At 44.4% G+C, this 27,055-nt stretch overlaps 1 protein-coding gene across 8 annotated transcripts in view; it reads left to right on the top strand.

The window, feature by feature from the left end:
• Positions 1-27,055, top strand: part of WNK2 (WNK lysine deficient protein kinase 2) — a 112,707-nt gene that overhangs the window by 12,760 nt on the left and 72,892 nt on the right. For all 8 annotated transcript variants that reach the window (XM_054838145.1, XM_054838141.1, XM_054838144.1 and 5 more), the window contains exon 3: positions 26,047-26,219. In XM_054838145.1, coding sequence (XP_054694120.1) covers positions 26,047-26,219 — 173 coding nt within the window. The remainder of the gene's footprint in view (positions 1-26,046; positions 26,220-27,055) is intronic.

Below are 27,055 nucleotides of genomic sequence, written 5' to 3'. Positions count from 1 at the left end.
AAGTAACATAGAAGCATTAAATACAAAGATTCATTTCTTACAGTATGTGTATACTTTTTTTAGCATTATCTCAGGTGATTTGAGGGAGGGAACAGGCTAGTGCTCGCTCACGTGTGGGCTTCAGGGGAAGCTTTTCCTCTAAATACCTTTGGGTTTGGGCTGCAGACTCCTTGAGAAAGGAGGTACGTGAGATGATGGAGTCTGTGTGTTCAAAAGCAACCGTTCCAAATAAATGGGACTCTGGATGTTTATTGACTTTTGCTGCTCTAATAGCTCTCCGTGTTTTTCTTCATTTTTTTTTTGCATGTGTGTGTGCTGTTGCCGAACAGCAGCTCAGTTCATAGCGAGCGTTGCTGGCAGTGCCCACCGTGTCGGGGCATCTCTGAGCACGAAGGTGGTGATGGAGAACCACCAGAACTGGAGGGTGGGGGGTTGGGAGGTTAGCTTCGCCCGGAGAGGGCGTGACAGCAAAGACATGGCTTGCTAACCTGGGGCCTAAAAATGCGAGCGGTGTCCTGCTGAATCCGAATTCTCAGTGTGGGAGGTGTGACTGATGCTGATCTGGTTTTGTTAGAGATCAGGGAAGGATCACAGGGTGGTTCATCAACCTGTTCCCGCATTCCTTTGCGCCTTTTTAGGGAGGCTTTATTAAAAATGGATGCTACTTCATAAAAACTTTCCAGTAGACTTTTAAAAAAGCAGTTTAATGTCGTCTTCCTTCCATTCCTCCTCTTGCCTGTCCCCCACCACCCCTATAGTTACAAGGATGGGGTCCTGCTCTTTAACACCTCCTACGCTGCCACGGGGTGTATGCGAATACACTTGTTCTTTTTTCATGTCCCTCTCTTTTCTTTAGAGGGTCATCTTCACAATCCCGTGGCCTTACCATCTTTGATTAATCTTGTAAGATTAAGTATTTCACCTAACAGTCTTCCAGTTGCGCAAGGTGGTGTCTTGGGCAGCTGCTTCGTGGTACCTGCTGATCTTTCTGGAAATCCTGAGGATGAAAATGAGAATTTGCAGAGAAATAAAGGAAGATGAGGTAGCATCTAGTGAGAAGAGATGAAAAGGCATTTTATGACCTCTTGTGCGATAATCGTTAGTTTCTGATTCTTAGCAATGGCTGGTACTTGCGGTCTTTCTGACTGCCTTCTTGATGCTTAGCTACCCTGAGCCTGCTGTTGCAGTTAATGATTTAACAGTACGCGTGCTAGAAATGCTTTTTTAAAAAAAACTTTGATAAAAATTATATATTGTGTATTTTACGCGTGCTGAAGTATCCTCTATCCTAGTGCCATTACCGCTGATTTTTAGAGCTGAAATTGTAATTTATGAATTCTCTGTTAGAGAAGGGAAAAAAGTCATTAAAACATTTCCACTAAGCTGATTTTTGTGTGCAGAGAGAGAGAACTCTGTAATTTCTAATGAACTGTGACCTTCGTACCTTAAAAGATATATAGCGTACATTTCAAAATGGATTTCTGTCAGCAGGGTAACTAATGAAATCATCTTGCAGTTGGAGTCCTCGGTGCCTAGTAAGATCTGAACTCCCCGTGAAGCTGCTTCTCACAGTTTGGTTATTTCTGAACATGCTTTTCTGTGGATTTTACAGCTACTACGGTCATGCTTTTCCTGCCGTTTTTCCTTCAGTGGGGGCGACGAGAGAATTTTTTCCTTCCCTTTTATATCAATTTTCCTGGAAATTGAAAGTTGCTTTGTACAACAGAGGAGACGTGCACACACGCAGCATCGTGCAGTCTTATTTCCTGAAGAAACAAAGGCTGAAAACCAGCCTTTGAATATTTTCTTTTGACAACCCCTACAAACAACTAGAAGGGGATGAGTTTTCTTAGTCCTGTCTTGCTCTTCGTAACTTTGAGGTCTGTGAAGATGCCAAACTCCCAGTAACTGGGGGTGAGCGCTGAACCGAAAGCTGCAGCCTGTGCCGCATCCTGCAGAGATGCTGCTCTCCGCCTCTGGAGTGGTCCCACGGGGACGGAGGGTGGCAGCCGGGCCAGAGGAAACTCCAGGTCCCGCTCCGTGTCCTGCTGCCGCTGGAACCGCTCTGTGTCGCGCTGACAGCCTGGCAAAAGAGATACCGATATCTGCATTATTTATAGGGCTTATATACTGCTGCAAAGCACATACGGTACGGTAACGCATGGGTGGTTATGCATCTACGTGGAGGACGCAGTGGAAGTGCTTCAAGTCTGTTTTAAAGTAATTTCCCAGCCTGGATGAATGAAGTAAAACCCACTCCTCGTTTATCATCGTTGCGTCGGTTCTGAACAACATGTACGCAGTTTTTCCATCACCTTCGTACAGTTCTGCATGTATTTTTCTCAGAGGATACATATTTAAGGGTCGGAATGAACTATAATCTGTGACAAAGCAGAATGTTGAATTGCGTGAATGGGAAAATGGAAGGACTGGTTTAACTAGAAGATCTTAAACCTGCTGAAATGTTAATTACTCTTAGAGGTCTAAGACAGTCAGATGAATAATTGCTCATGAAAGCCTATTCACCTGTTTTAATGAGCTCAGTTAAAAAAAAAAAAAGAAAAAAAAAAGCTGCATGCTAATTCTCAGGTGCTCGTGTACCAAAGTTTTAAAATCCTGGAGCCCGGGTTTATGCATTTGTTTCAATAAGCATTACATTCAGTCTGTGTTTCAGGCATGCTATATATTTTGCAATGTAATAACGTTCCCAGAGCAGCAGCTTTTATTCTTAGGTCTGCCCAAAATTAGCATGCAAATTTACCTGGTTTTAAAATAATTCCTTGCACCGATAGCGGTGTGTTGATAGCAGGTCTGAGTGTTATTTGCCTTGCAAGATTAAAGAGAACAAATATTTTTTTAATTGAAGTGAGATAACAAAAGCAACTATATAACTGTACCCAGCATCCAGCAGCGCAGTACGTAAGCCCGTACTAGAGCTGTAATCTCCACAAAGGAAAGCACAATGCAAAATCAGCATATTTGTGAATAAATGTGGTTTTACAGCATAGCTGGAGGGTCAGTGGCTCCGTTGATTGACTTCTCCTTAACCCTGGATGTGGAGGTGGAAATATATGCTCAAATGCTTCCCTTGCTTTTCAGAGAAAAATCCAGTAATTCCACCTTTCTTTACAAAACCATTTTAAGGAACATTATACCTGCTAGCTGGGTTCATTTCGTAGTGTTAGGCCTTGTGAAAAAGCTGCTGTGTGATATATCTGGTAATGATACCGCAAGTGGAGTGGGGAACTCGTTAAGTAATGGCTGCGTTGTGATTTGATTCAGATGACTTTGCTCTCACCTGTTGGGTTGCTCTTTACTTTGATATTCGTGGTAAGTGTTTGCTGTTTGTTTGCTTGGTCTTTGCTTGTGGCATATCCATACGTTGGATGTGAGAGTCACTTTAAAAAAAAAAACCCACACAAATGTGCAATAGTAAGTGTAATAAGGATAAAATATTTGTACAGGTGAGATAAATACAAGAATCTAAAATTGTCAATGTCCTCCTAAATTTAGCAACTGTTAAATAAGATCATTTTGATGAGTATTAGTGTTTGTTAAAAGACCCTTTAAAGTACGTGGGGGTTTAAAATTAGTTGCGGTATGTGGCATTCTTAATTGTAGTGGTGCAGAATATATAATGTGCTTCTGGTAGGCAAAGCGCGCCTGGATGATTTAAAAAAAAAGTCGTCTTTAGTTTGTGAATTCTCAAGTACTTTCTTTAAAAAGTACCTGGAGCGGTTTAGGTGGATTGTGAACTTGTTAGGCAGAGCTCTCCCTGAGCCTTGCTTTTCCAAATATTTTAACTTTCTTTACACCGCGACTGATTTATCAACTTTCTCTTGAATGCTGTGTATAAGATGGTGCTGATCATGTGCTACCATACGGTTGACAGATTTGATCATTAAAATGACATTGCAGCTACGAGGAAGGCTGTGCTAAAACTGTTGTTTCATTGCCGTCAATAAATTGTTCTTAGAATTTCTAATTTTGAAACTTTCTGAAAACAGAGCTTGAAAATATTTTAAGCAAATCACTTTGACTCATAAGACGTTTTTCTTTGATCTTAAAAATGCTCTGGTGGTTTTGTATGGGATGATAATCCGTATCTAGGTTTTGATGGTTTATTAGTATTACTTTTATTTATGATACTCAAGCCATTGAGTTCTTTGGAAATTGGCTGAATCTGCTGGCAAGACTCATCCAGCCGCCTCCTGCAAGAAGTCCTTTGCTGAATACTTCTGAGCACGCTTTTCTGAGATACCTAGGACTTAACTACAGCTACTTGGAACCTCTCGGAGCTCCAACTTGTACGTTTTTAGTCTTGTAGACTAAAAATACATCTTTTAGAAAAAGAAGGATATTTGCAGTAAGTTGAATGAGAAATCAAATTATATTTGTTTCAAAAGTGCTAATATAAAATGAGTGGCTTTTTTTGAAAACTCCCTCATCTAGAGCTTGATGAAAACCAAGCTTTTGTCAAAATAAAAGGCTCAGCATAGTGTGCTGATAGGAATTATTAATTCCCAGGGAGGCTGCCCACCGCTCTCGTTCTTTGCGCTGCGGCAGAGAAATGCTGCGGATTATTTCTATAATCAGGTTAACTGGAAGTGCGGAAAGGGCTAAGGAGAAATTTTCTGGATTTAATGTCATAGTGGGGGGACAGGGTGGGAAGGGCTGGTCTGGCACGAGCTTGGTGGGCTGCGTTCCCAAGGAGGACGTGCAGGAAGCCTGGCACGCACGCTGGGAGCTGGCGCCTGAAACGCTCTTTTAATAACATACATGTTGCACGTCCGTTGTTAGAGTGGGAATTAATGTTTCTTTCCCATGGAAATGTCTTGGGAGAAAGGGATGTGATGAGAGACATTTCTTTAGCCAGCCTTGTCTTGGTTTTCAGGGAGAAAATTCCCAGACTCTTTCACTTGAATTTCTCCCGCTCTAGAAAAAGCTATATGAATTTAAACACAATAAGAAATTACCCTAGAGTTGTGTTTTGTTTTTTTTCCTTTTAAAGTTCAGTAGGTAAGGGTGTTTTATTTGCTACGCCTGTATTTCCTGGTTCCTTTCGGAAGCTGCTGGTTAGCGTAGTATTTTCCCATGGCAGCTTCCTTGGTTGAAAGTTGGAAATATTAAATCCTCCTATAGGCTGAGCCTGCAAGGTTTAAGAAAAGTTTGGTTGTGTGTGTTTAATGAGTTGCAAAATCTTATCTCCATGTGAAATGTCTTAATATTACCGTGCACAGACTTACTGTTTGTTACTCGTTGTCTACTTACTGTCTTACCTGCCGGTGCCGAATGCTCCCGGCAGTGATGGCCATGCCGGGCTGTGCCGCGTGGCTCTGGACCGGAGCGGGGCTGTGGGTCATCCCGGCACGACCAGGCGTCATCTGTGGGGTGGGAGCCTGGGAGGGCTGTGGATCGAATTTGTAGGGCAAACCTCTGTTGACGTATTTATTTCCTATCCTATTTTTGTCTCTTACATTTGAAACCGTTTTTATTCAGGGTAATGTTCTGGAGGACCTAATGTAGTTAATAGACTTTAAAAGAACCCAACAACCAAAACCAAAACACCCTATTGGGAATGAAAGGTCATCACGGAGCTTTTAATTTGAAGTCCAACCAACCAGACGTGGTATTTAATCCATCTTTCCTTGGAACAGCAGCCAACATATAAAAGCCATAATAAGAAAATTATTAGTTACATCCTTTTCTCAGTCTAACTGAAGGTCCTCTAAATTAATATGTGCAGGCCTGTGGTGGCTTCCTTGAAATGTGGCTTTTTTTTTGCTTTTTTTTTTCTTTTAGATTTCTAGTAAATAATGAGAGGCTGTCCTGGCTTACCCAGGATAACTAGCTGTGCTTCATCCATTTATTTCCAGCTAGTTATCCTCCAGATGGGTATCCCCCTGAAGAGGGAGAGAGGGTAAAGAGATCCCAATTCATAAATGTCACAGAAAATATTTGCATTACCTGAATTCTGAAAAGACCTATTCCTAGAATTTCTTCCAAGTCCTATTTCAAGCTAGTTAAGCTCTGAGTTATTCAAATAAAGATGGTTTTTGTTCCGCATTTAAGCGCGCACTTTTTTTTTAAGAGCTCGTATGTATTTTCTGCATCTGTTTTCCACTTCTTTTTTAGATTGAAACGTTCCTGAAATGTTATCAGGTGAAGGAATCCTTTTCTCACTTTACGTAATTATTTATTTAAATTGTTATCTCAAATGAAGCTTTCACTACAAAGAAAGTAAAGCACATAATAATTGGCTGAGTGGTATAATGCTCTGCAGTTAACGAAAAATCTTCCGTATGAAGTTAAAAGTATGGGGGAGAGGGAGCCTGGCAAAGCGTGGAGCCGTGCGAGAAAGCAGGAGTTACCTGGGTTACCTGCTATGAAATCTGCTGGTTTAGAAACGCCTGTGCGGGTGTTTCGGGGGTGGGAAACAAGCTGTGATGGCATCAGTGGCGGGTGGTTGGGCCACCGGTGGCTGCTGGTGGCCAGGAGGCTCCGGTAGCCCTGCGGGCACTGCTCTCCGTTGCCGTTCTGCTGGCACAGGCACACGGGCGAATTATTTGGAAGTGTAGCAGAGCCTCTGGAAACACAGCTTCAGGTTGGACTGCCATTAGGACGTTTTCTTCCCCCTCCACGGGTGGTTTCTGCAGAGGTTGTTTCTCTTGGTGGGCAGGCTTTGAGAGCCCGGTGGCGTTAAGGCAAGGTGATGATTCACAAGAGCGAGTTCCTAATGTTCCTTCCTCTCAAAATTGCTGTGGAAGTACATGGGAAAATGTGGTTAAAGCTGATAGTGGCGAGATCTGTCCGGAGGCAGAGGTACAGTTACATCACGCGGACACAAAGGACAGCAAGTGCTGTTGTCCACAGCAACTCGTAGGCGACTACGTGACCGGTTGGGAAAGGCAGGCTCGACGTTTAACACCGACACACGGAGCAAGGGGAACGTGATTATTTCAGACTTTGTTTGATCCCCACGTTTGCCTGATATTCACTACTCTCACTCTTTAGGCACAGCAGAGGGAAAATGCAATTCAGGGAAGAGTTAATTAAGGTCTTTAGATGAGCGAGCCGTGCCAGTGGCACTGCCCCATCTGCCTTGGGCACACCCAGGGCTTTCTGCCCTGCTGCTTCGCCCACGGGCGGGTTATCGCTGTGCGATATACAGTAGCCTGGAACCTGATGCACACCCAGCCGGTGTCAGGTGGAATCTGGCCACTGCTGGAAACTTGGTTTTTGGTTTTGTATTTTCCCGGGAGTTCAGGGGGGAATAACGTAATGTCGGTGCGACAGAAAATTGAGGAGGCGCGCCGAGTGTTTTCCGAGGGGATAGATAAACTGTATGAACGGGTGCTGGGAAGAGGGGTGACTCAGCAGGGCATGGAGGGAAGAGTAAGGGGTTGGGATCAATGTGGGTGGGCTGCTGTGGAGAGGGAGAAGCCCAGGGGCCAGGAACCGTGGGCAGCGTGCAGTCAGAGCGGGGCAGCCTCCCGTCCCCTCTCCTCGGGCTGACTGAACCCCTGGCCTTGCTCCTTCGCCTGAGCTGCAGCGGGCTTGATTCTTTAACGTGAGCTGGGGCTTGGAGGGTTTCTTCTCTCTGCGTGATGTTTCTCCCCAATTGCTTGTTCTCCTTGCCTGTGCGTTACAGTTGCAGTGAATTGTGGAAAAGCCCCAAGTCCTCCTCTCTGCCTGGCTGGTGTGGCCCCGGTCTGTGCTGCTCTTCAGCCCATCTTCTCTCTGACTCTCACCTGCCACGTCGCGGTGAGCTCCGAGCAGGCACCATCTCGCGTCGCGGTGAGCTCCGAGTGGGCATCTGGCGTACAAAGCAGCGGTGCCGGGGGAAAACGTAAACAAGTGAGCTTGCCCAGACCGTGTGGTTGTGAACACAGCTGCTGGGAAAGGAGCGTGCCCGGATGAGAATGAGCAGAACAATCCCCTCGGAAGTGTTGGTGTAGGAGGGCATCTAACTGGGATGTACGAGCCTCTTCGAACCTTTCTGAAAAACTCTTTCTGTTTAAAGATTAATATCCCAAATACTGCAGTGCCTATAGGCTTTTCTGGATTTTTCCTCTAATGAGGTGCCTTGTCCCATGGTTGTAAGGCAGGGCGAGTACGCCGAGTTACCTGAAAGGTTTTCCAGAAAATGGGTTAGAGCAGTATTGTGTTCCAGATCCCACAGATAAACTAAATCAACAGCTCCAAGTTTGAACAGTCATGCTAACCTCAACTGGCTGCTGGTCATTGAAACGCAATCTGTTTTTCAGATTTAACATCAATTACGAATTTGTGAAACACCTACCGAGTCTCTTGCTCTTCCCCAGAGTGGGGATATGTTCCCCGATCTCCCAATCTTAATACACAAAATGTTGGACAATTCCCTTGCATAACTAACAGCGTGCTGTCCAGTGCCAACCACTTCATGCATCTCACTTGAAGGAAGACGTGGACTAGTCGGTCCGAATCCAGCGTGTGCTTACAACAGCAGGCAGAGATCTCCTGTGCGTGGCTGGTACTGAGAGATGTTTGTCCAGTCTGGGGAGGAGGTGACTGAGATAAAGATAGTGCAGATAAAGATATTTGAAGAACAGTATCTTGGAAAAAAAAACAACAAAAGCTTATGTAAAGGAGGAGTTGAATAAATGATTCTTCATGCCCACTATGTAGAGGCAAATAATTAATGGACTTAAATTGAAATTAGGGAGATGTGGGTTGGACTTTCCAACTAAGAGCACTTAAGCATTGACAAATATTCCCTAGGGAGGCTCACTGGAGCTGGAGTACAGGTCTGTCAGGAATAATTCAGAAATCATTGCTCCTCTCTTGGAGCAAGGGAGTAGACTAGTGAGATTTCCCAGTGACTTCCAGACCCACTTGCTGTGATTCTCTTATTCTGTGCCATGGCATTGGTCACGTATTCAGGTTTGCATTTATATTGATTTGGTGAGTCCTGTGAGCGCTGTTATTTCAATTGGCACATGGTTTACGTAAGTTTGGTTTGGTAAGGAGCCAACCTAAACTGAACAGTCATAAGTCATCTTTAAATCGTGCTGTCGGCAAATTATATTTGCATTTATTTCATTAAAAGCGCGTTGAACTGGTTTCAGATAGTGCAAGGGTTATGGTGCAACTTCAACAAAAATCGTCCCAATTTCACCAACAGAGGAATGAAGCGCCCAGGAGAAGCGCTGACTTGTCTGGGTGCAGAGACTACCCTTACAGTTGTGGTTGCTGTCTTCAAGAAGGAAGAACATGTCATGTGGGGCCACCAGAGTGGAGAACCTTCCTCATCAAGTAAGGCTAGACTTTAGCTCGGTTAGCCTGGCAAGCCAAGAGGGGATGTAATAGCTCTGCAGAAAGGCAAAGGGAGGGAAAGCTCACGAGAAGGAAGAGAGCTCTGAAGGATGAGGTTGGCTCAGGAGGCTGTGTGTCAGTGTTATGAACAGGATTATCTAGCATGTCCTACAGTTGACCTCAGAAGTTCTTATGTAGGAGGCTTCCAGAAGAAGAAACTCTTCCTGCCAAGAGCTTGAGCTATGGCTTGTCTTGTTTTCCAAAAGTAAGGAGTCTTATTGTCAAATTTTTCAGTTTCATCCAACACCTGTGACCTACTACCATAAAGTGGAAACTTCAGAGAGGAACATAAAAAAAAGTGCTTCCTATTTAAAAAACCGGGAAGAAAGGCTCTCATTCTGTTCAGGAGCCATGATGCCTCTCGGGCTATGCATTTACACTTTTGTTTATAAATTTGATTTTTGTTGGAGCTATTGGCAATGGCTGGAGGCTCAGGGTCGGAAAACTAACCCAAGTGTCTGACGCCAGTGGAGCCTTGAGCTCGAGGGCAGGTATCGGTGCAATCTGCTGGTTGCTTATCCAGCACAGAACACAGAAGCTGTTTTTAAGCAAAACGTTGTTCCACGCAGGTAAACTGTCGGACTTTCTCAGTGTGCAGAGATGAAGATGGTGCTTCAGCAGCTGAGGCACCGAAGCCTCAGAGCAGAGGAGCGGGCAGCATTGCTGCGTGGCCCTGGCTCTTTGTGTCTCGCCATTCCCCTGGGGCTTACCTTCCAGCCCAAAGTGGTGAGGTCACACAGGAACTAATTTGGTCATCCTTACTTTACCAAGCTACATTTTTATGGCAGTGGAAGTGGTGGTAGAGTGTTCCCTGTAGATGTTGACATTTCCTGCTGTCTTTCAGATTTTAAATAGCCTACTTATGTTGATTCTTTCTCCTATTTTTTTTTTAAATGACACGGTTGGAAAATGGTTTTCAGCCAGTGTTTCTATGACTTAATTTGAAAGTGTAAGTGCACATCATATGACAAGCCTGCAGAACGAAGGAGCCTTTTCTTTATACTTTCTAGAAATGCTGCATTTGTGAGCATTGGCCAAGGTTGCTGTTTGTAAGGACGCAATCTTCCTGAGCACGGTGGATCAAGTGTCTTGCTAGATGCCACTCAGCATAATCTGAAAATTTAGAGCTGCTGTCTATACCGTCGGAATGTACGTGGTAGGTTTTGGTCGTAGCAGAGGAAAATCGCAATGCTTAAATCTCAAAAGCAATGAAGCATTAATGTGTAATTTTTGGCTGAGGCTAAAACACTGACGTTAATGCTTGGTTTTCCACAAAGCCTCATGTCTTGAGAGCAGGTCTCCTGCTACTGGCCGGGCGCATGTTTAGTGAAGCAACCAAGTAAATAGACCAGAAGAAATCATTGGTTATTAACTTAAGGTTGGTTAAGAGGGACAGTAGTAATAACAACAGAGAAACTAATCTGATTTGTTATAGTGGTAAATCGGTCTAAATTGGTCACTGTAGTATCTTTATGTTGAAGTGGGTTTTTTGTGAAATAAAAACACTTTCCAATAAAGATTGTTGTTGTTTTTACCAGGCATTATTTTAACACACAGTATTCTTTCTGTAAGGACACCAAACGAGTGTGCGTTTCCCCTTTTCCCTTCCTGCCTTTCTGCCAAACGTATATGATTGCTTTTCTTCCTTCTAAAGCCTGGGTATAACACAAGAATAGAATGGAAATGGTGTTCCTGTTGTGGCAGAGGTTTACGCTTGTGAGCAGTTTCATCAATCACACCTGCTTTCCTTCTAAATGTTTCCTATGGCAAGAACATCTGTTGAGGAGAATGCCACCGATCCCTCTGGGATCATTTTCCGTATGCTCCCCTTTCAGGGTAAAATTAAACCAATGGACCGTGACAGGGTTTTCTTAACCAAAAATGGGTCCTTGTGCTTCTGTTAGCAGAACATGAACGGTATTATTTCATAACGGCATGAATCACTTCCACTGGTGCTCTTCTGCAGAGTGATGCAGCGTCTATGTGCCTTGAACCGTTCTTTCGCATGTGAAGGCAGATGGTGTTAACCAAGTCAGATAAGCGTCACGTGTCCAATCTGGTGCTGCCTGGCGTACTAACAGCGTAATGATTTATAGGACGGAGAGCTTGGAGGAGGAAAATAGAGCTCCTGTGGGCTTTCCTGCAAGACGAGCAGAGCTGTGGAGTGCCCCCGTTTCCTCGGCTGTCTCCCCTTTCTGAGTCTGTAAATTTTTGTCTAGAAAACAGAGGGTTTGACTGCACGATGGACCTGAGGGAAGTGGCCGGTCTGCGTTCGGACGAGCTCTCAAGTGGGTCAGGCTGTACGAGTGCGTTCTGGATGGCTGGGCTTGCGGGCTGGGCTCTGGCCAGCTGTGCCACATGTGCGGGGATAGCCCGGTGTGGAAAGCTCGCCGGAAGGGACAGCCCATGGGAGTTCAGGCCGGCTGTGATTTCTGCCCTGGATCTGTCATCCTGCAAAATTGTCCCCTGGCAAAATTAGCATCTGTAAAACACGTTGTGGTCCTTGCGTGGCCGAGGAATGAACACTAATGCACTGCATGGTGTTTATAACCAAGCTTTCATCTGGAAACCAGCATGAAGGCTCAGAAATCCCTTGCAGCTTCACGAGATAGAGCTGTGCGCGCACCAGGAGAAACAGCTGCCAAGTTGCACAGTGATTTTAAGATTTTTATTATTTTTATAATGTGTTTTCTGAACTTTTTTGTGCCTCTCACCTTAGCATATGCATCAGCATGAGCTGAAACTAAAAAGTGCAAACTGCTGTTTCTGACTTCAGTTGAGTGGACTGGAACTGCAGCGTATGCTTTGAACTTGTGTACAGTTGATTGGAAATGAGTGCGTGGCCTTGGATTTTAACGTGCCGATGGGTTTTAAAGACAGCCCTGCCCTCTTATGTAAGCCTTTAAGGTATTTTCATGCCTTATTTGTGCCATTTATCACGGTGTCTTTCCTGAATATACAACGCAGTTGTACATAAAGGAGGTGTAGGGAGGGTTTGGGAGGAATTGGGCAAGTTATTGGGCAAGAATTGATGACATTTCTCATCACTTTACAGATGAGTTTAATTAGATTCATAGACTTAAATTCATTCATCCTCTGTTGTATGTTGCATTAATCCAGGTTTTGCTGAAATCCTTATAGAAAATGCGTAAAGAAATAAACAGTAAAAGAATGAATTCAAACATAAAGCGGGATTTTTAATACTTCATTTAAAGGGATGAAAATATTAAAACTGAGACCCGTGAATGCACAGGCAGAGACTCTGAAATCTCTTCTTAGTGCTGTTTCACAGGGGAGACTGTATCCCTTCAGAAATTCTGAGCAAAAGCATTTGATGTTAAAACGCACACCTTGCTGCTTTCTTTGATTTCCCCAGGAAACTTTTAAAATGATTCTTAGTGACAATTTGCCATTCTCAAACTAAACCTCATTTTACTGCGTCCGTAACCATTTGTGGCCACCTGAGCGGGGCAGCTCTGTGGTCCAAGGGGTGATGCTGTGCTGGGGCTGCCTGGTGCCAGCCCGCCTCGGGCTGGGCGGTGGGGAAAGGCAAAGCTGAGCGAGTGTCCCACAAACAGTGGTTTTACTGAGAGAGAGGTACATAGAATCATTTGGGGGTGTCTGGTTTGCTTTTAATTTCAGTAATGGTCTTGGGTGTTTTCCTGCAAGGATATATCCTGCAACATGTCTTCATCCCAGGGTAGGGCAATTACGAGTAATGTCCTGTGATACGTGGTTAAATCCTGCATTCCTTTTTTTTTTTTTTCCAGCCTGCTCTGCAGACATCTGTGCTTTCATTTGAAACGGTATGAGTACCATTTTCCCCACGACTGAACAATAACTTGTTGACCGATGAAGCCCTTCTGTGTACTCACCTGTCACTTATCCTGGGGACTGTGGGAAACACAGGGTTTACGGTCCTTACAGTGAGCGTCCGTTACTGCTGGCGATGAAAAAAAAAAATGTCTTAACTCGAATTGCTGGTTCTCCATCACGAGTAATTAAGCTGTTGTTTCATGCCAGGAAAAAGCTTTCGTGCTGTGCGAGCCACAGGGACTTCAGAGAGACCAGCATTTGCAGTCTTAAAAGGGCATATTGATTGGTCTTTATTAATAGCAAAATCTCTAAGGAGAGATGAAATACCTGAATTTTGTAAAGTTTAAAGAATAATTATAAAGTGTTTTAAAATCATATGAAAACTAGGCAGAGTTTCCAGGTCATTTTCCCTAACTTCTAGTAAAGTTTTATTTATTCATTATAACTCCTTAATGAAGGTGTTCAGCAGTAATATTATGTGTCTGTTGAATACAGAACCATTTTGTTTAGTGTGCATTGAACCAAATGGATCTTCAACCCGAAGTTTTGCAGGCAGTGCAGTTTGTTTTTAAAAACCACCACCACCCAAGCACTCAAACCAGGTGGTGTGACTCAGTGTGATATTTGTATGCAATATTGGGTTTTTTCTCTAGTTGTTTCAAAGAGATGTTAGTCTATTTACTGAAATTAATAGAGGAGGGCAAACTTGTTAGTGCGCTTGAAGCCAAACACTCGCCAACTTGAAAAGAGCTTTTATTTGCCTAGGTATGCACCGTTACTGAGTGTGCAAGATAGCCGCAGATAGCGTCGTCTTTACACACCTCCTTTGCGAGGGAGTTTGTAGAGTAAAGCCGGCTTTGGTGGTTTTTCTCCTGTTTGCAGAGCGTTTTGGGGGAGGGAGGGAGAACAGAGTGCGTGGGTTTCTTTGTGGTTTACAAATGTAGGAAATAACGTGATTAAACACACAGCAAGCCTTTTCTGGCAAATAATATCTCTGTGTTGACAGTATCTTCTCTTTGCCCTACTCAGTGAAATCTGAGTTTGAAGCCCAAACTACCAGGCCGTTTTCTTCCATAACCTAATTTTCCCATTTGAAAGTCTTTTAAGTATTCTGTTCTTGAAATCTTTCATAAAATTCTCTGTAGTCCCCATAGTCTTCTGATTAATATTGCTTTCTGTAGAGTCTCTGAATGTCTGATGATGTTTGTTAAATACGGTGTATGAAACATTCCTTGCATCACATTATAAAATCCATACTTCTGTAGGCCAGAGATTTCAGCTTATTAAACAGCTGCGGCCAAGGGGTCTGAACACGCTGACCTGCAAAGAATCCATCTGTGCCCACCGGTTGGGAATCTGCCAGCGCAAGATGCAGTTAAAGGAATGCTTTTTGGTTTGGCTGGGGGTTTTTTTGGTTGGTGTGTTTTTTTTTTTTTGCTCATCCAATTTTCAAGCTCTAGTCACAACGGGCTGCACGAACTCTGTCGCTGAGCATCGCTCCCATTTGTTTAGATTTGGTGCTGCTGACTTGGCTAGACAGGACCTATGAAAACACCAAGATTGGAACTATCTTGTTTGCATTTGAAAACTAGCATTCGAATTAGTGTCCCAGGACCTTAGGCAAGAGCACGTTGTTTATAACATAAGTATGGCTGTAACATAACTACATCGCAGACTTCAAGTCAGAAAGTATCTCTGTGCACCTCAGTTCATAAGAGTTTCTTGGATGAAGCTGTGATAATCCCTTACCCTCTCTGAGCTAAGTTGTGCAGACCAAACTCTTTAGTCATGGCCAGGGATCCCGTCCTAAAACCATGGTCCATGCTGGGGGGCATGTTGAACAGTGTGCTCTGCGCTGGGAGATGCTCTTTGCAGCAGGAGAAAACAGCAGAAACTCTTCTTGCTTCAGCCTCCCAGTCCAGCCCGGCGTTGCTGCTGCCCGGCAGGCTGTGCTGGGCTGCGCTGGCCTGCCTAGGTCCAGCTCAGGACCGCCGCTTAGCAAGTCTGGCTCTCCAGCCCCCACCACCTGATCTGCCCCTGCTCCAGGCTACCAACCTCCTGGGCAGGCGTGTGGGACTGCTTGCACTGCTTACGCAAGCATCTCGGTCTCCGTTTGTGACCTGTTGTCTTTATGCTTCAGTGCTCTCCTAATTCTTTTCAAAGTGTAAAGTCTATTAGTAACAATAGGCTTTTATTACAGTTCTTCATAAAAATACAAATTTTTATGAAAATCATCAAGGATGTGTATTTTATATGTGAAACTTCTATTTTGTGACTGATCACTTACCCAATTTTTAATCAATTTATGTAAATGGATATTTTCTGTTTCATTCTTATTCTTTCTTAATGTGAAGCAAATGCATTGCAGAGTTTATTATGTCAATTCTATTATCTTTATCAATCCAAACATATAATCTGGTTGGAAAGTGGCCAAGGTCTGCTTCTCATAAACCCATGTTGATGTTACCCTTTCACGCTTTGCTCTTCAAGGGATAGGAAGTTAAATTGTTAGCTGTTAGTATGTTTTAGCTGACATACTAGTGTTATTCTTTTGGGCAGAGCTATAGAATGTCAAGCTTTGCAGGAGGGAAAGGAAATAAAAAGAAAAAGGAAATATTTTGTTACAAATGTGATGCTTTCAGCTTAATTCTTAACCCTTATAGCAGCCGTTGATTAATGTATCCTGGCCAGGAGCGCGGCGTTTGCCTTGGGGTGTTTTCTAACAGGTTGTCAAGTGGTGCCAGGAATGCACCAACACTGACAGCTCTTCTCAGCATTTAAAAAGGTTCCCAAGCAAGGCACTCCCAAACTCCAGATAAAGTACTACATAAGCGTTCAGGAGCAGGGATACCCCAGTCTGCACAGTGTCTTTGTAGCGGTGAAAGATCCCTGTCCCTACTTTGTGAGAGTTTTGCAAGCACGCTGCAGGGAACGCTGGTTTCCAGTCTCTGAATTATTACAGCAGAAAAGATGGCCTGTTGGCTTTTCCCTTCGTCTTTGCACTGTATCCTGCCCACGTATCTTTTCTTTTGAATCTTATTTCCAGCAGCAGTTGGTCCTTTCTCTGGTGTTGCGTGCTGAGGAGCAGGGTTGGATCGAGAACGGCATGTTCCTGGGGCAGCTCCGAGGCCACTCAGACCCTGACTGTCCAGGTGCAAGAGTTAAAGTTGGGTATTTGCAATAATATGGCCCTCTACAAGGCTGCTTTTCCTTTTTTTTTTTTTTTTTCCCCAAAACAGAAACTGCAAGTCGTATTAAAGGACTATTTTCCTGTATTTCCAATGAACTCCCCCAAAAGGTCCCTAGCAGAAAACAGAAGCAGGTTGGGAGGAGGAGGAGTTCATGATGCTGCTGGTTACGGTGCTACTTCTCCAGGCTGTACCGGGGAACTCCTTAACGGTTTTGTGTGTCGTAGAGGTGCGAAATGTGGGCACAGAAGAATGAAATGACGAGGTGTAGGTGGCTCAGCAGGCCACAACATGAGTGAAGAACTGAAAAGGTTTCTCTCCAGGATCTATTAAGCCACCATTGCAAAGACCTGTCACTTTTCTGTTGTCTGGCTATTTCATATTCCTTTCCCTCAATATAATTAAAGTTCAGCATGTACGGACATAGGCACACATGCGCTTGTTCAGTCTTACTTGTTTTGTGAAAGCAAAGACGTGAAAAGTTCAAGATGCCAAACACCTCAAAGGCTGCGTGGGCAAGTTCTCCCGGCCCGCCGGGCCTGTGCACCAGGACAGCTGTTCTCCAGGAGGAAAACAGGATGTGCCCAGGTAGATAAAGGCTGCGGCCATTGGGGTGACAAAGGAGACAGAAGGTGCCGGTTGTTCCCTGGCACGGAGGCCATGGGGACCGCTGGTGGTGCCGGTGCTGTCCTGGGCTGAGCTCTGCTGATGGCCTGTAGGGCCTTCAGGCGCAGCGCCGGGCGGCCAGGAGAAATGTCTCTTCCTCTGCAGTCGCCTGGCACGAGGTGGCTTTCGTGAGAAAGCGCCCACAGGAAAGGCGCGCTCAGCGCTGTGTGAGCACTGCCGTTTGAAGAGCTCTGCAGATGTCTTTCCTCAGCTGCCTGGTTTGGGGGGCAGTTTTGGGGTGTTCTGTGGGTTGGGGTTTGGCTTTTTTACTAATTTGAAAATTTTTCAGGTAGTTTCCTAAATTAAATGTACTTAGTCTGTAATTAGAGGCCTGTTCGGTGCGTATCTGCTAGGGTTGATAAGGCTGCCTAACCTGTGGTTGATGAGCAAATCCAAGACAGTTCAAGGGCTTCATTTTGGAAGAGAAAACGTATGCTCTGACTTGAATGATCTGCATTGCAAACGTGATAATATATTTTCTGTTACTGCATTTCTGGCTAAACAAAAGTTCCAAAGGGAATGGTTTGTTTTAAGTGACTTTTCTAAATGAGCATATTTCACAAATGATAAAAACTAATACAAAGCATTTAAAAGTCATCATATAACTGTCACTTTTATGTTCTTCTATTTATCAGGTGTCAGCAGATAGAAATGAATCTGTTTTAGCTAGTGCTCAGCTTTGTTACTGCTGCGAAGAAAATTTTAGTCATTTGCAGAGCATTTTACTGAAACCATAAAGCCATGCGAATGTTTCTGTTGGGCTGTAGCAGATTTACCATTTTGACAGATTTTAGCATCCAGAACACCTGCGATGCTGGAAGGTGCATGTTACACAGCTGCACTCGGGTCACAGCAAAACTCTTTTATTCTGTCTGAATGTCTGTGGCTCTGAGCGTCCTCCCCTCTAATTAGGGTTACTGGTGGATTATAATTAATTCACTGATAAGAATATTTCACTTTAAGTGTGTTTTACGAACCACAGTACTGAATTGCTAGATTATAGCAGGATGGGAAATGGTAGCAAAAATGGGATGAAAATGAAATTGGCCTGCTAGAAAGGCAGGATTGAATGCTACACAAGCCACACGTAGATTAAATTTGCCAGGGCAAAGCTAAATAAAACTTGCTTTGTTCTGCTAATTCTTCGTGCCGAGTTAATTTTGGCTGGCAAAGCTTACTGGCCAAATGAGCATTAACGTTTACGGGCAGATCGATAGCGCGGGGTAAATAGCAGTGTTTTCAGTTCATTTTGGAAGGCTGAGGAAGGTGGTGGTGCTCCCTCTGGCAGGCGAGGAATGGCAGCCCCTCTTTTTTGGGAAAGGCAATGCTTCTGTCTAGCAAGCACACAGCAAAGAGAAACTCAAGGGGATTTTGATACCTGTTAAAATAAGTTAATTTGAAAATTGCCTTAGAGTAAGGAGAGAAGCTGAAAAGAAAAAAAATGGGATGGCTTCTCTCTGCATGCAAGCGTCCTGCCGCTGTACCGGTCTGGAGATGGGTTTTGCCTGTCGTTACACCTGCAGTACACTGGGAAACACCAGCCCTCCGAGGGCAGCAGTGTCTCCTCGCTCCCCTCCGCGCCTTTCCATCTCTCTGAAGATGACTTTGAGGCGCAGCAGCACTGACACCTCTTCCCAGCCCTGCTGCGGCCACCCTGGCCAGCGGGACGGAGCTGCCAGGTTTGTACGAGTCTCTCACCGAAACAAGGGTGACTCATAACCGCAGTTACTAAAACGACAAAGGCCTCGGCCGCTGTGCCTTGAGGTGTTTGTACCTTCTTTCTGAGCCTTCCAGTCTGCAACTCGCGTCCTTCCAAACCCCTTAGAAATGAAGGCAGACGTCAGAAGGAGCCCGCTGCGGGGGGGGGGGGGGCAGGCACAGGACCAGGATCCAGGACAACGGAACTTGGCTTCATCTGTCTGAGGCATTACGTCTCGTAGTGTTAGACGTTTTACACGCCCAGGTGCTGTGTTTGTGGATGGCATGAAGTATGTGAAGCAAAATGCTTTTTAAAAACAGCACACACTGTTGCACAGACTTTAATGACCGCTGGGTTCAGAAGTGTATTCCAGAAAATACCAAAAAACAAATTCTCATGACATGTCTAACATGGATTTTGGTGGTGTTTGTTTTGGTTTTTGGTTGTTTTTTTTTCCTTTCTGTGTGAGCAGAAGTGATCTGATGTCGTGGGTTTTGTCCAGCTTTTCACACACTGATTCCACAGTTACCTTTGAAAAAGTCATTTTGTGAGGCAAAGCCTGAACTGTTTCTGGTATTTCATCTACAATTACAAGCTTATGTGGAACCTGTGAAGCACTGGTAATTAACAGAGTTAATGGGGTGCTACCTGCAATTAATTCAATTGCTTGTGACAAGAACTTTTTTGTTTAACCGTAAACTATCATAGTGCAGTTGTGTTGGGAGGTTTTCATCTGTAAAACACGGTCTCTGCTCACGATGTTGGGTGTCTTGGGTGTTTTCATGGCTTTTGCATTGAGATTTGTGATTTGAGATGTTGATTCCCCTTGGTTCGGTAGAAGACGTGACTCTCATTGTTGCTCTGCCATAAGACTTTGACGTGTCCCTTAAGCAATTTAAAAAGTAGCAAGCTGTACTTGTGTCCAGCAAAAAAGCAAGCTCAGCCTTTCCGCAGTGCCAGATTTAGCCATAAAGATCGAATTCAGTTCCTAATTTTCTGTTGATTTCTAGCAGTGACTCAGGCAAATAGGTGAATCTCCCTCTGTAGCTCCTGTTTGAGTCGTGAGCATCCTTGGGGCAAGGGCTGCTTCATAGGCATTTGGAAAAATGAGTTACCACTGGGAAACCTCCCTGTGCTTCACTAATGCAGCTAAAAAGTAGCAGGCTGTAACTTCACCAAGGGTGACTTAGTGAAGAAAAAGGTTGGCTGAATGCTGATCTGTAATGAAGCTGTGAATTTTTTTTCCTGATTTGCAAGTTGTCTAATGGCATCTGCTGTTTGTTCACAGAAAGGGGATTTTCTGCTTTAGTATCGCTTTAAATCATACGTGCTTATAATTGAATGTACAGACTGTGGGAATAAAAGGTCCTGAATGCTATTAAAAATTGATGTTATAATAAAGGCATAGAGCTGGTACTTCAGTACTATGTACGCGAGAGCTGCTACTTCAGTAATATCTCGAGCTCTTCACAGTCCAAACTGCGGTGTGTCTGAGCCTGGTTTTGCTCCCAGTTACATCTGGGAGAAATCCTAGATGCCTCTGATAGTGGATTAGACAAGTCTTAGTGTGAAATGCAAAAAATGATTGTACTAAATGGCACTTGAAAGCTGGAGAGGGGCTGGTGACAAGGGCAGGGAGTGACAGGACAAGGGGGAATGGCCTGAAGCTGAAGGAGGGGAGATGGAGATGAGATCTGAGGAAGAAATTCTTCCCTGTGAGGGTGCTGAGGCCCTGGCACAGGTTGCCCAGAGAAGCTGTGGCTGCCCCTGGCTCCCTGGCAGTGTTGAAGGCCAGGTTGGATGGGGCTTTGGGCAACCTGGGTTAGTGGAGGGTGTCCCTGCCCATGGCAGGGGTGGGACTGGATGGACTGTGAGGTCCCTTCCAACCCAAACCAGTCTGGGATTCCATGAGTCCCTGATTCTAAATGAGTAAAGTTTTCATTTGAAATACAAAAATTCTGGGTTTTTTTCCTAAAATATGTTATTTTTCACCTTTATCTCTAAAGGCCTTTGAATTTTTAAAATTTGAAAACTTTTGCAAAATTGTGACGTTTCCCTGAAGAGGCAGTACTGACAATAGAGAATTTAAAGAGTTGTCATATGTAGGTACCAGCTAATGTGTCCCAAGTTCAGTGTTGGATCAAAGCAAGCTCCTGGCTTACGCCCCAGGATGTCCGGGAAGGCTGCTGCCTGTTCCCACCAAGTTGGGTATCTCACTATCGAACTCGTGACTGTAGGGCAGACCAGAACGGCACGTCTGTTCATAAATCCACAATAAACCAACAGACAGCTACACAGGAGAAAGCTGCCAATGGATCCCCGTCATATCTCAAGGCGATCTCTGATTAGAAGAGTAGTTCTGGTGCGTGAGCAAATGTACAGATTTGGCACACAGGTGTGAAGAAGTAATGGTATGAACAGATGTTCATTCTGCTGATTTAGATACTTGATTTCTGTTCCTGTGTCAGAAGTGCCTCTTCAGTTTCCTTTTCTTCATCGCTGATATGGGGAGAGGTGTCACAGCTTCTGCATGACAGAGGTGAACCCTTCCCTCACTTGCTTGCCATCTTACCCAGACAGACCTTACTCTGTTCCGCAATGAGGACTTTGTCCCGTTAGGTAAAATTCAATAGCCATCAGTAAATACAGCTATGTCACTTTAAGTGTTTAAAGAAACCCACCAAAACCCACCCAATATTTATAGACTAGCTGGACACAGCAGTAGAAGTCCTTAGGCCAAGGACTAAGTAAGTAGGCAAGAAACTTGACCTCAGTTATTAATCTTTCTTAGACTCAGGTGAAAGCCAGTCTCTTGCTCGTAGAAATTTCAGAGACTTAGTCAGAGCCCATATGTTACAACCTGGAGGAAATGATGCTTGGAGATGACTAAGAGAACATGTTCCTGCTGCTAATTTGGGTGTCATTCCAGAAATTTAACTCGTAAGCTTTTTGTTCACACATTTACTTACTGATTCCAATCTTTGCTGTTATTCCCCGCTAAGGAATTTAATGAAGGGATAGATTTTATATTAACAAAGAGGGGTATATGTCCTGCCTGCAACGAGTAAGGAGAAGCAGCAAGCATATGTGCATGTTAGATTAGCAGAAATACGATTTACGGATAGAGGATTCACTTTAACGTAGCTTCCTGCTGCAAATGTTGTTTTACTCCAGTCTCTCTGAATGGCTGTGTAATTTACCACTAGCAAGGATATAAAGTACTAATTGGGAATTATTTTCTTCCTTGCAAAAAGATGCGAATAGCTTTCAGTGGTTTGATGCTTAAAACCAACCATGCAGTTATCTGATTTGCAACAGGAAAGCTAGGAAAATTAATGAGGAAAAGGTAGCTTACAATTGATAACCTCTTCTTACCACTTGCTTACTATCTATCTGTCAGATTGCCTTTCATAGTGAAGGACACGTTGTATAACCCCAACCCAGTTAATGCTTATTTATCTATATGCAAGGTGAGACCGTGGAGCCCGCGTGACTGTGACTTGTGCCTGAGGTGCACACCAACGCACACTCGTGGGGCTTATTCCTGCAGAAGCGCTCCGTAAACACCTCACCGCAGGGGCCCGGAGTAGCTGTAATAATAAAATAGCAACTTCTGGTCACAGAGTTAAGGCAGCCGACCACAGAGCAGCGTGGCTGCCCTGGGGAATGCCTTTTTAAACCAGGCTGCGTGGCAGGAGATGCAATCTCCTGTCTGCTCTCGTGTTTGTATGACTTTGTGCTTTCGATGCTGCTGGGCGTGATTCTAGTCGTGGCATTGCAGTACAGTACTGGGCAATTGATGAGTTTGCGTTGTGTATCCATTTGCAAAGCTGCTACATGTAAAGCTCTGAGAAAGCTCGTTGCTGTTGTGTCCGCTCCCTCGGGTGCTCAGATTCCGGCTGTGCCGCTGACAAAGTCGGTACTGAAGCCTTTTGAGCTGACTGTTCTTCGAGGTTTATTAAAACGACGAAACAAGTTAAATTTATAGATTCTTTCGTAGCAGTAACGCAATCTGAGCAGCTGTCTCGCTTCTTGCTTGGTTCCGTTTAACTTCAGTTACTCTGGAAAAGTTGAACCAGCTCAGCACAATTGCTGTGGACTTTTGAAGGTTGAAGTTTATTTTAGAAACCTCGGTGCTAAGTAGTAGGCTTGAGAACCTTTCAATTATTTGAAATGGAATTACAATGTCGCCTCCTGAGCCAAGACTTTGTGTCCCAGCGAGGAAAGAGCCAAGAAGTGTGAATGCCTTAAAAGGAGACGAAGCGTGTAGATATCTGCAGACTAATTCTGATATCTCTCGGATCACGTTGAGAAGAACATTTTCCACGTTTCACATCTTGAGGCAGCTCAGAATAGCCATAGGGCCGTAAATGCAGTGGAGCAGACTGAGCAAGGAGCTTGTTTGTTGACTCGGCGTGATGCTGCTGCTGCGCTTGTGAAGCTATGGAGGAGCAGGGCCGGCGTGTAACTCGGCATCCCTGAGCTTCCTCATTCAGCTGTATGATGTGGTGACCATCTGCTGCTGCAGATAGCGTGGTGGCTCATGACTCCTTGGGTGAATCTGGAAACTCGCTTCGTTCCCCCAAATTTTGATAAATTTGGGTTATGCAAAGTGATGCCTTAAATCCAGTTAAGCGGCTTAAGCTTTCTTTGGCATGACCTTTCCAAAGGATCCTGTTCCCCATCTTAAAAATTGATGTCCTAAGGTTGTTTCAGGTTTACACCCTTCAGCATAAGGACATTTCGCCTTGCGTGGATTCCATGATGGGGAATAAGTGACCCCAGCAAAGGTTTTGTGGGTTTGGATAAACCCTGAGTGAGTCACGCAGTTAAACGAGTGGTTTTGCTGCTTCAGAGTAGAAAACGGTTCAATTGTTAAGCCCTTTCAGAAACAGTGCATGCTTTGGCCAACAACTCACGTGTTAGGTTATGTGGGGGGATTTAGACAAGGTTGTGTGAGCCCTTACAGCATCTTCCCTGCCCTCGCCTCGCAAGTGTTGGTACTGCACCAGGCTTTCTCCTGAGAAAGATGCTCAGCTACCATTCTGATGAAAAAAAAAAAATCCAGATTCTTTCCACTGTAGTTAGAGATAAAACACATATTTGTCTTCCAAAATCAGTTTGCTGCTCAGCTTGCCATTGTAGCACTTAGAATTCAGACAGCAGTCCAAATGATCTGGCCCTCATAGTATGTGGGATATACAGAATATGATTGTCTGCAGTGTCTGATGGATATTTTAAAAAAATTACCCTTAAAGTAGCAGTGGAAAATTTCTCACAGTGCTCAGAAGTCTGGCAATGAGAGTCAAGGGCTATGGTATTACTTTTTTTAATTAGAAGGTTTTTAAAAACTGCTGGATCTGCGTTGCCGCCTTTTCCTTTCTCTGCTAGCCCACACTCTGCTCTTCCTGTCTCACACAAGGACTTGCTCCTTTTCCTCCTTAATAGCAGTGTGTCTGATTTATTCTACAGGGTTTAAATTAAGAGGAAACTCAGCAGTAGGGGAAGAAGTGATGGATTTGAAAGCAATTCTCAGGCTCTTCTGTCCTGGCTCATTAGACAGCCTGCTTTTTTTTTTTTTCTTGCCTTTTTTTTTTTTTTAAACTTACAAAACCACCATTGCTACCGAGCAGCAGAAGTCCTGCTTTGCTGTCAGCTGCTGGCATTCAGCATGCTGCTGCCCGCCTGTCCCCGCAGCACCGCTGGGCATGGGGTGCTCCCTGCTCCCCTGGGGACCCAGGCATCCATCCCGCCGGGCACCCCACTGTGCCAGCCGATGGCCGCTGCTGCTCGGGGCAGCGTTAGCTCTGATGCCGGCCATAAAACGTAAAGAAAACTGAGAACCTCCTCGGCAGCCACAGTGTAAAATGGAAATGCTCCCCCCACGCATGCACGCGCGCTGCCGGGGAAGAAGGTTTTCTGTCTTCCAAGCAGAGCCAAAGCATCATTGTTTCAACCTGGGTTTTCTTCCCGTGAAGTCTCTGTGTAAAGCTGACTTGTTTGTAGCCATGGCAGTTCTTGTTCGTGTATCGAGGTCTTTGCGATCGCAGAGAAGGGCAGGCTATCAAAATGGCAGCACCTGATCCCTCTGCATCGCAGTTACAAATACGCTGGGTGCCAATTTAATTCACTATGTGTATGGTCTTGTAAACATGCCAAGAAAAGGAAAATGTCTGAGGTTAAAATATGAACTAATTAATCTTAGTGATTTGTGAGCCTTTGCTTCTGTAAGAACAGTTACACAATTGTGCCTTTTAAAGAATGAAAAAGCTTCATTTCTAGGGCAGCAAAGTGCTCCCAGCCCGACCAACCGGCCAGGGGACACAAACCCGATGGCGATGCTGTGGTCTTTGGCAAAACTCCCATTTTGCTCTTTTACGTGGTGTAGGGAGGCTAGAGCGTGCATTTGAGCTGCGAGTTGTCAGGGTCCATCTCCGTGTTGTTAGTGGGTGCAGGCACCCAGCAGCCTTCCGCTGACCCAGGGCCGGAGGAGATGGGCTGCACGGCTCCGCGCAGGGTCACTGCACAGCCTGGAGCTTCTGGTAAACGCTCCTACATTTCTCTAGGAAAAACAGAGCAGTAGAAGATGACATTCCTCACATTTCTAATCTGAAGGAATAAGTATTTCCGTGCGGTCAATGTGCAGCCTACAGAAAAAGCTGAAGGACAGCTTCGAATCCTTCCTTTGTTAACAAGAGAAAAGTCTGTAAAATTAGGCAGAAAAGCAAATAGAAACATTTATAGGGTTTGGGGGGGGCGGTTTAAGGGGGTTTGGGTTGTTGGTTTTTTGTGGCTTGGTTTTTTGTGGGGGTTTTTTTTGGAGGGGGGTATGGTTTTAATTTGTCCCTAGAGATGGGCTGAACATCCCAGCCTGGTTCCTGGTGGTCACTGCCGTAAGTCACCGAGGGTGGCGAGCAAAGTCGGCAGCGCCTTAGCCGTGAGGACATTGCTACCTGGAAATGAAATCCTGCGTGTGCTCATATCTGTGATAACGAGCCTCACAAAACCAAAGCAAGAAGTAAATAGCTGCGTGTTGATCCATCAAGCCACGGGTGTGTTTATGTTCCCTGAAATATGAATGCTGTCATGTAGCCCAGCGTAGCACAGGCATCTCTGTTCGGCCGCGAGTCTTTGTTGTCTTGGCACTGGATTTAAGGCGAGTGCCCTAGTTTGTACACGCTGCTCATCTCTTACGTAAAAGATTTTATAATTGCTTTTGATACAAGCATAAAATATATCTAAAATTCTGCATACCCAAGCCATGGAGTGCCTTTATTTCTTTTTGTCCGTTCACTACTAATAATGTCTCCTTTTGGATTATAGGACAGAAAACTCACAAAAGTAGAGAGGCAGAGATTTAAGGAGGAAGCAGAAATGTTGAAAGGTCTACAGCATCCAAACATTGTGAGATTTTACGACTTCTGGGAATCCTGTGTAAAAGGCAAAAGATGCATCGTGCTGGTTACTGAATTGATGACCTCTGGAACGCTGAAGACGTAAGTACTGCGCTCCTGGTGAGGAGGCTAAGAATAGCGATGGAAATTTTTAGAAAAATCCTACTTTCATATTCTGAAAAAAGGCACCTCCAGATAAAAGAAAAAAATGGAGCTGTTCTCTGGTGTCTGTCCCCGCGTTTGAAGTGCATTGATTTGACAGGAAGAATTTTGGCCTCCATCTCTCTTTCCCTGCTTTCCTGTTTCAGTTACACAACTAGAAGCAGCGCTCTGGCGTGCTTCATCTCCTGCCTGCGACGTTTTAATTTGTCAGGGCGTGTTTTTGTGATTGCTTTTGTGCTTGTATTTGCATGTTTTGGTATAAAATTTGGATAGAATAGCAGTTGAATGGTAGAATCTCTTTTTGAAGCAGAAGGTGCTCTAGGTTATCTGCTAAACAATATTAATTAATAGCTTTTGATACTGACAATCTTGTTAAGATTGATATAAAACAGTTGGCATGAATTCTGGAACAGATTTTCAGCCCCAATGGGAGCAGCGCTCATCACTGCATATATCCAGTGTGCTACTCTGCCAGTGCATATGCAGGTTTTATATTTTTCCAAAATGTACCCTCCCAGTCAGTGTTTAGGTAAATGGAAAAAATGCAGGTGCATGGTACAGAGGTCAGAGTCTTGTGGTTAAAATTAAACTTCAGTATTCTTCCGATTTGAATATATGAAACATATTGTAAAGCTGTTCTCTGCATGAAGTGAATTGCTGTAGTATTAGACTTGCAAATATTTGGTTGTATTCGCACCAAAAATGCTTATTATCTTCGTCCCTAAAAATGAATGCTCTAATTCCTCCTTTGAAAAGATCTATTTCTTTCAATTCTG

The sequence above is a fragment of the Grus americana genome, chromosome 11 (genome assembly GCF_028858705.1).
Source record: "Grus americana isolate bGruAme1 chromosome 11, bGruAme1.mat, whole genome shotgun sequence".
Lineage (NCBI taxonomy): Eukaryota > Metazoa > Chordata > Aves > Gruiformes > Gruidae > Grus > Grus americana.
This window is presented reverse-complemented; position numbering and strand designations above follow the sequence as displayed.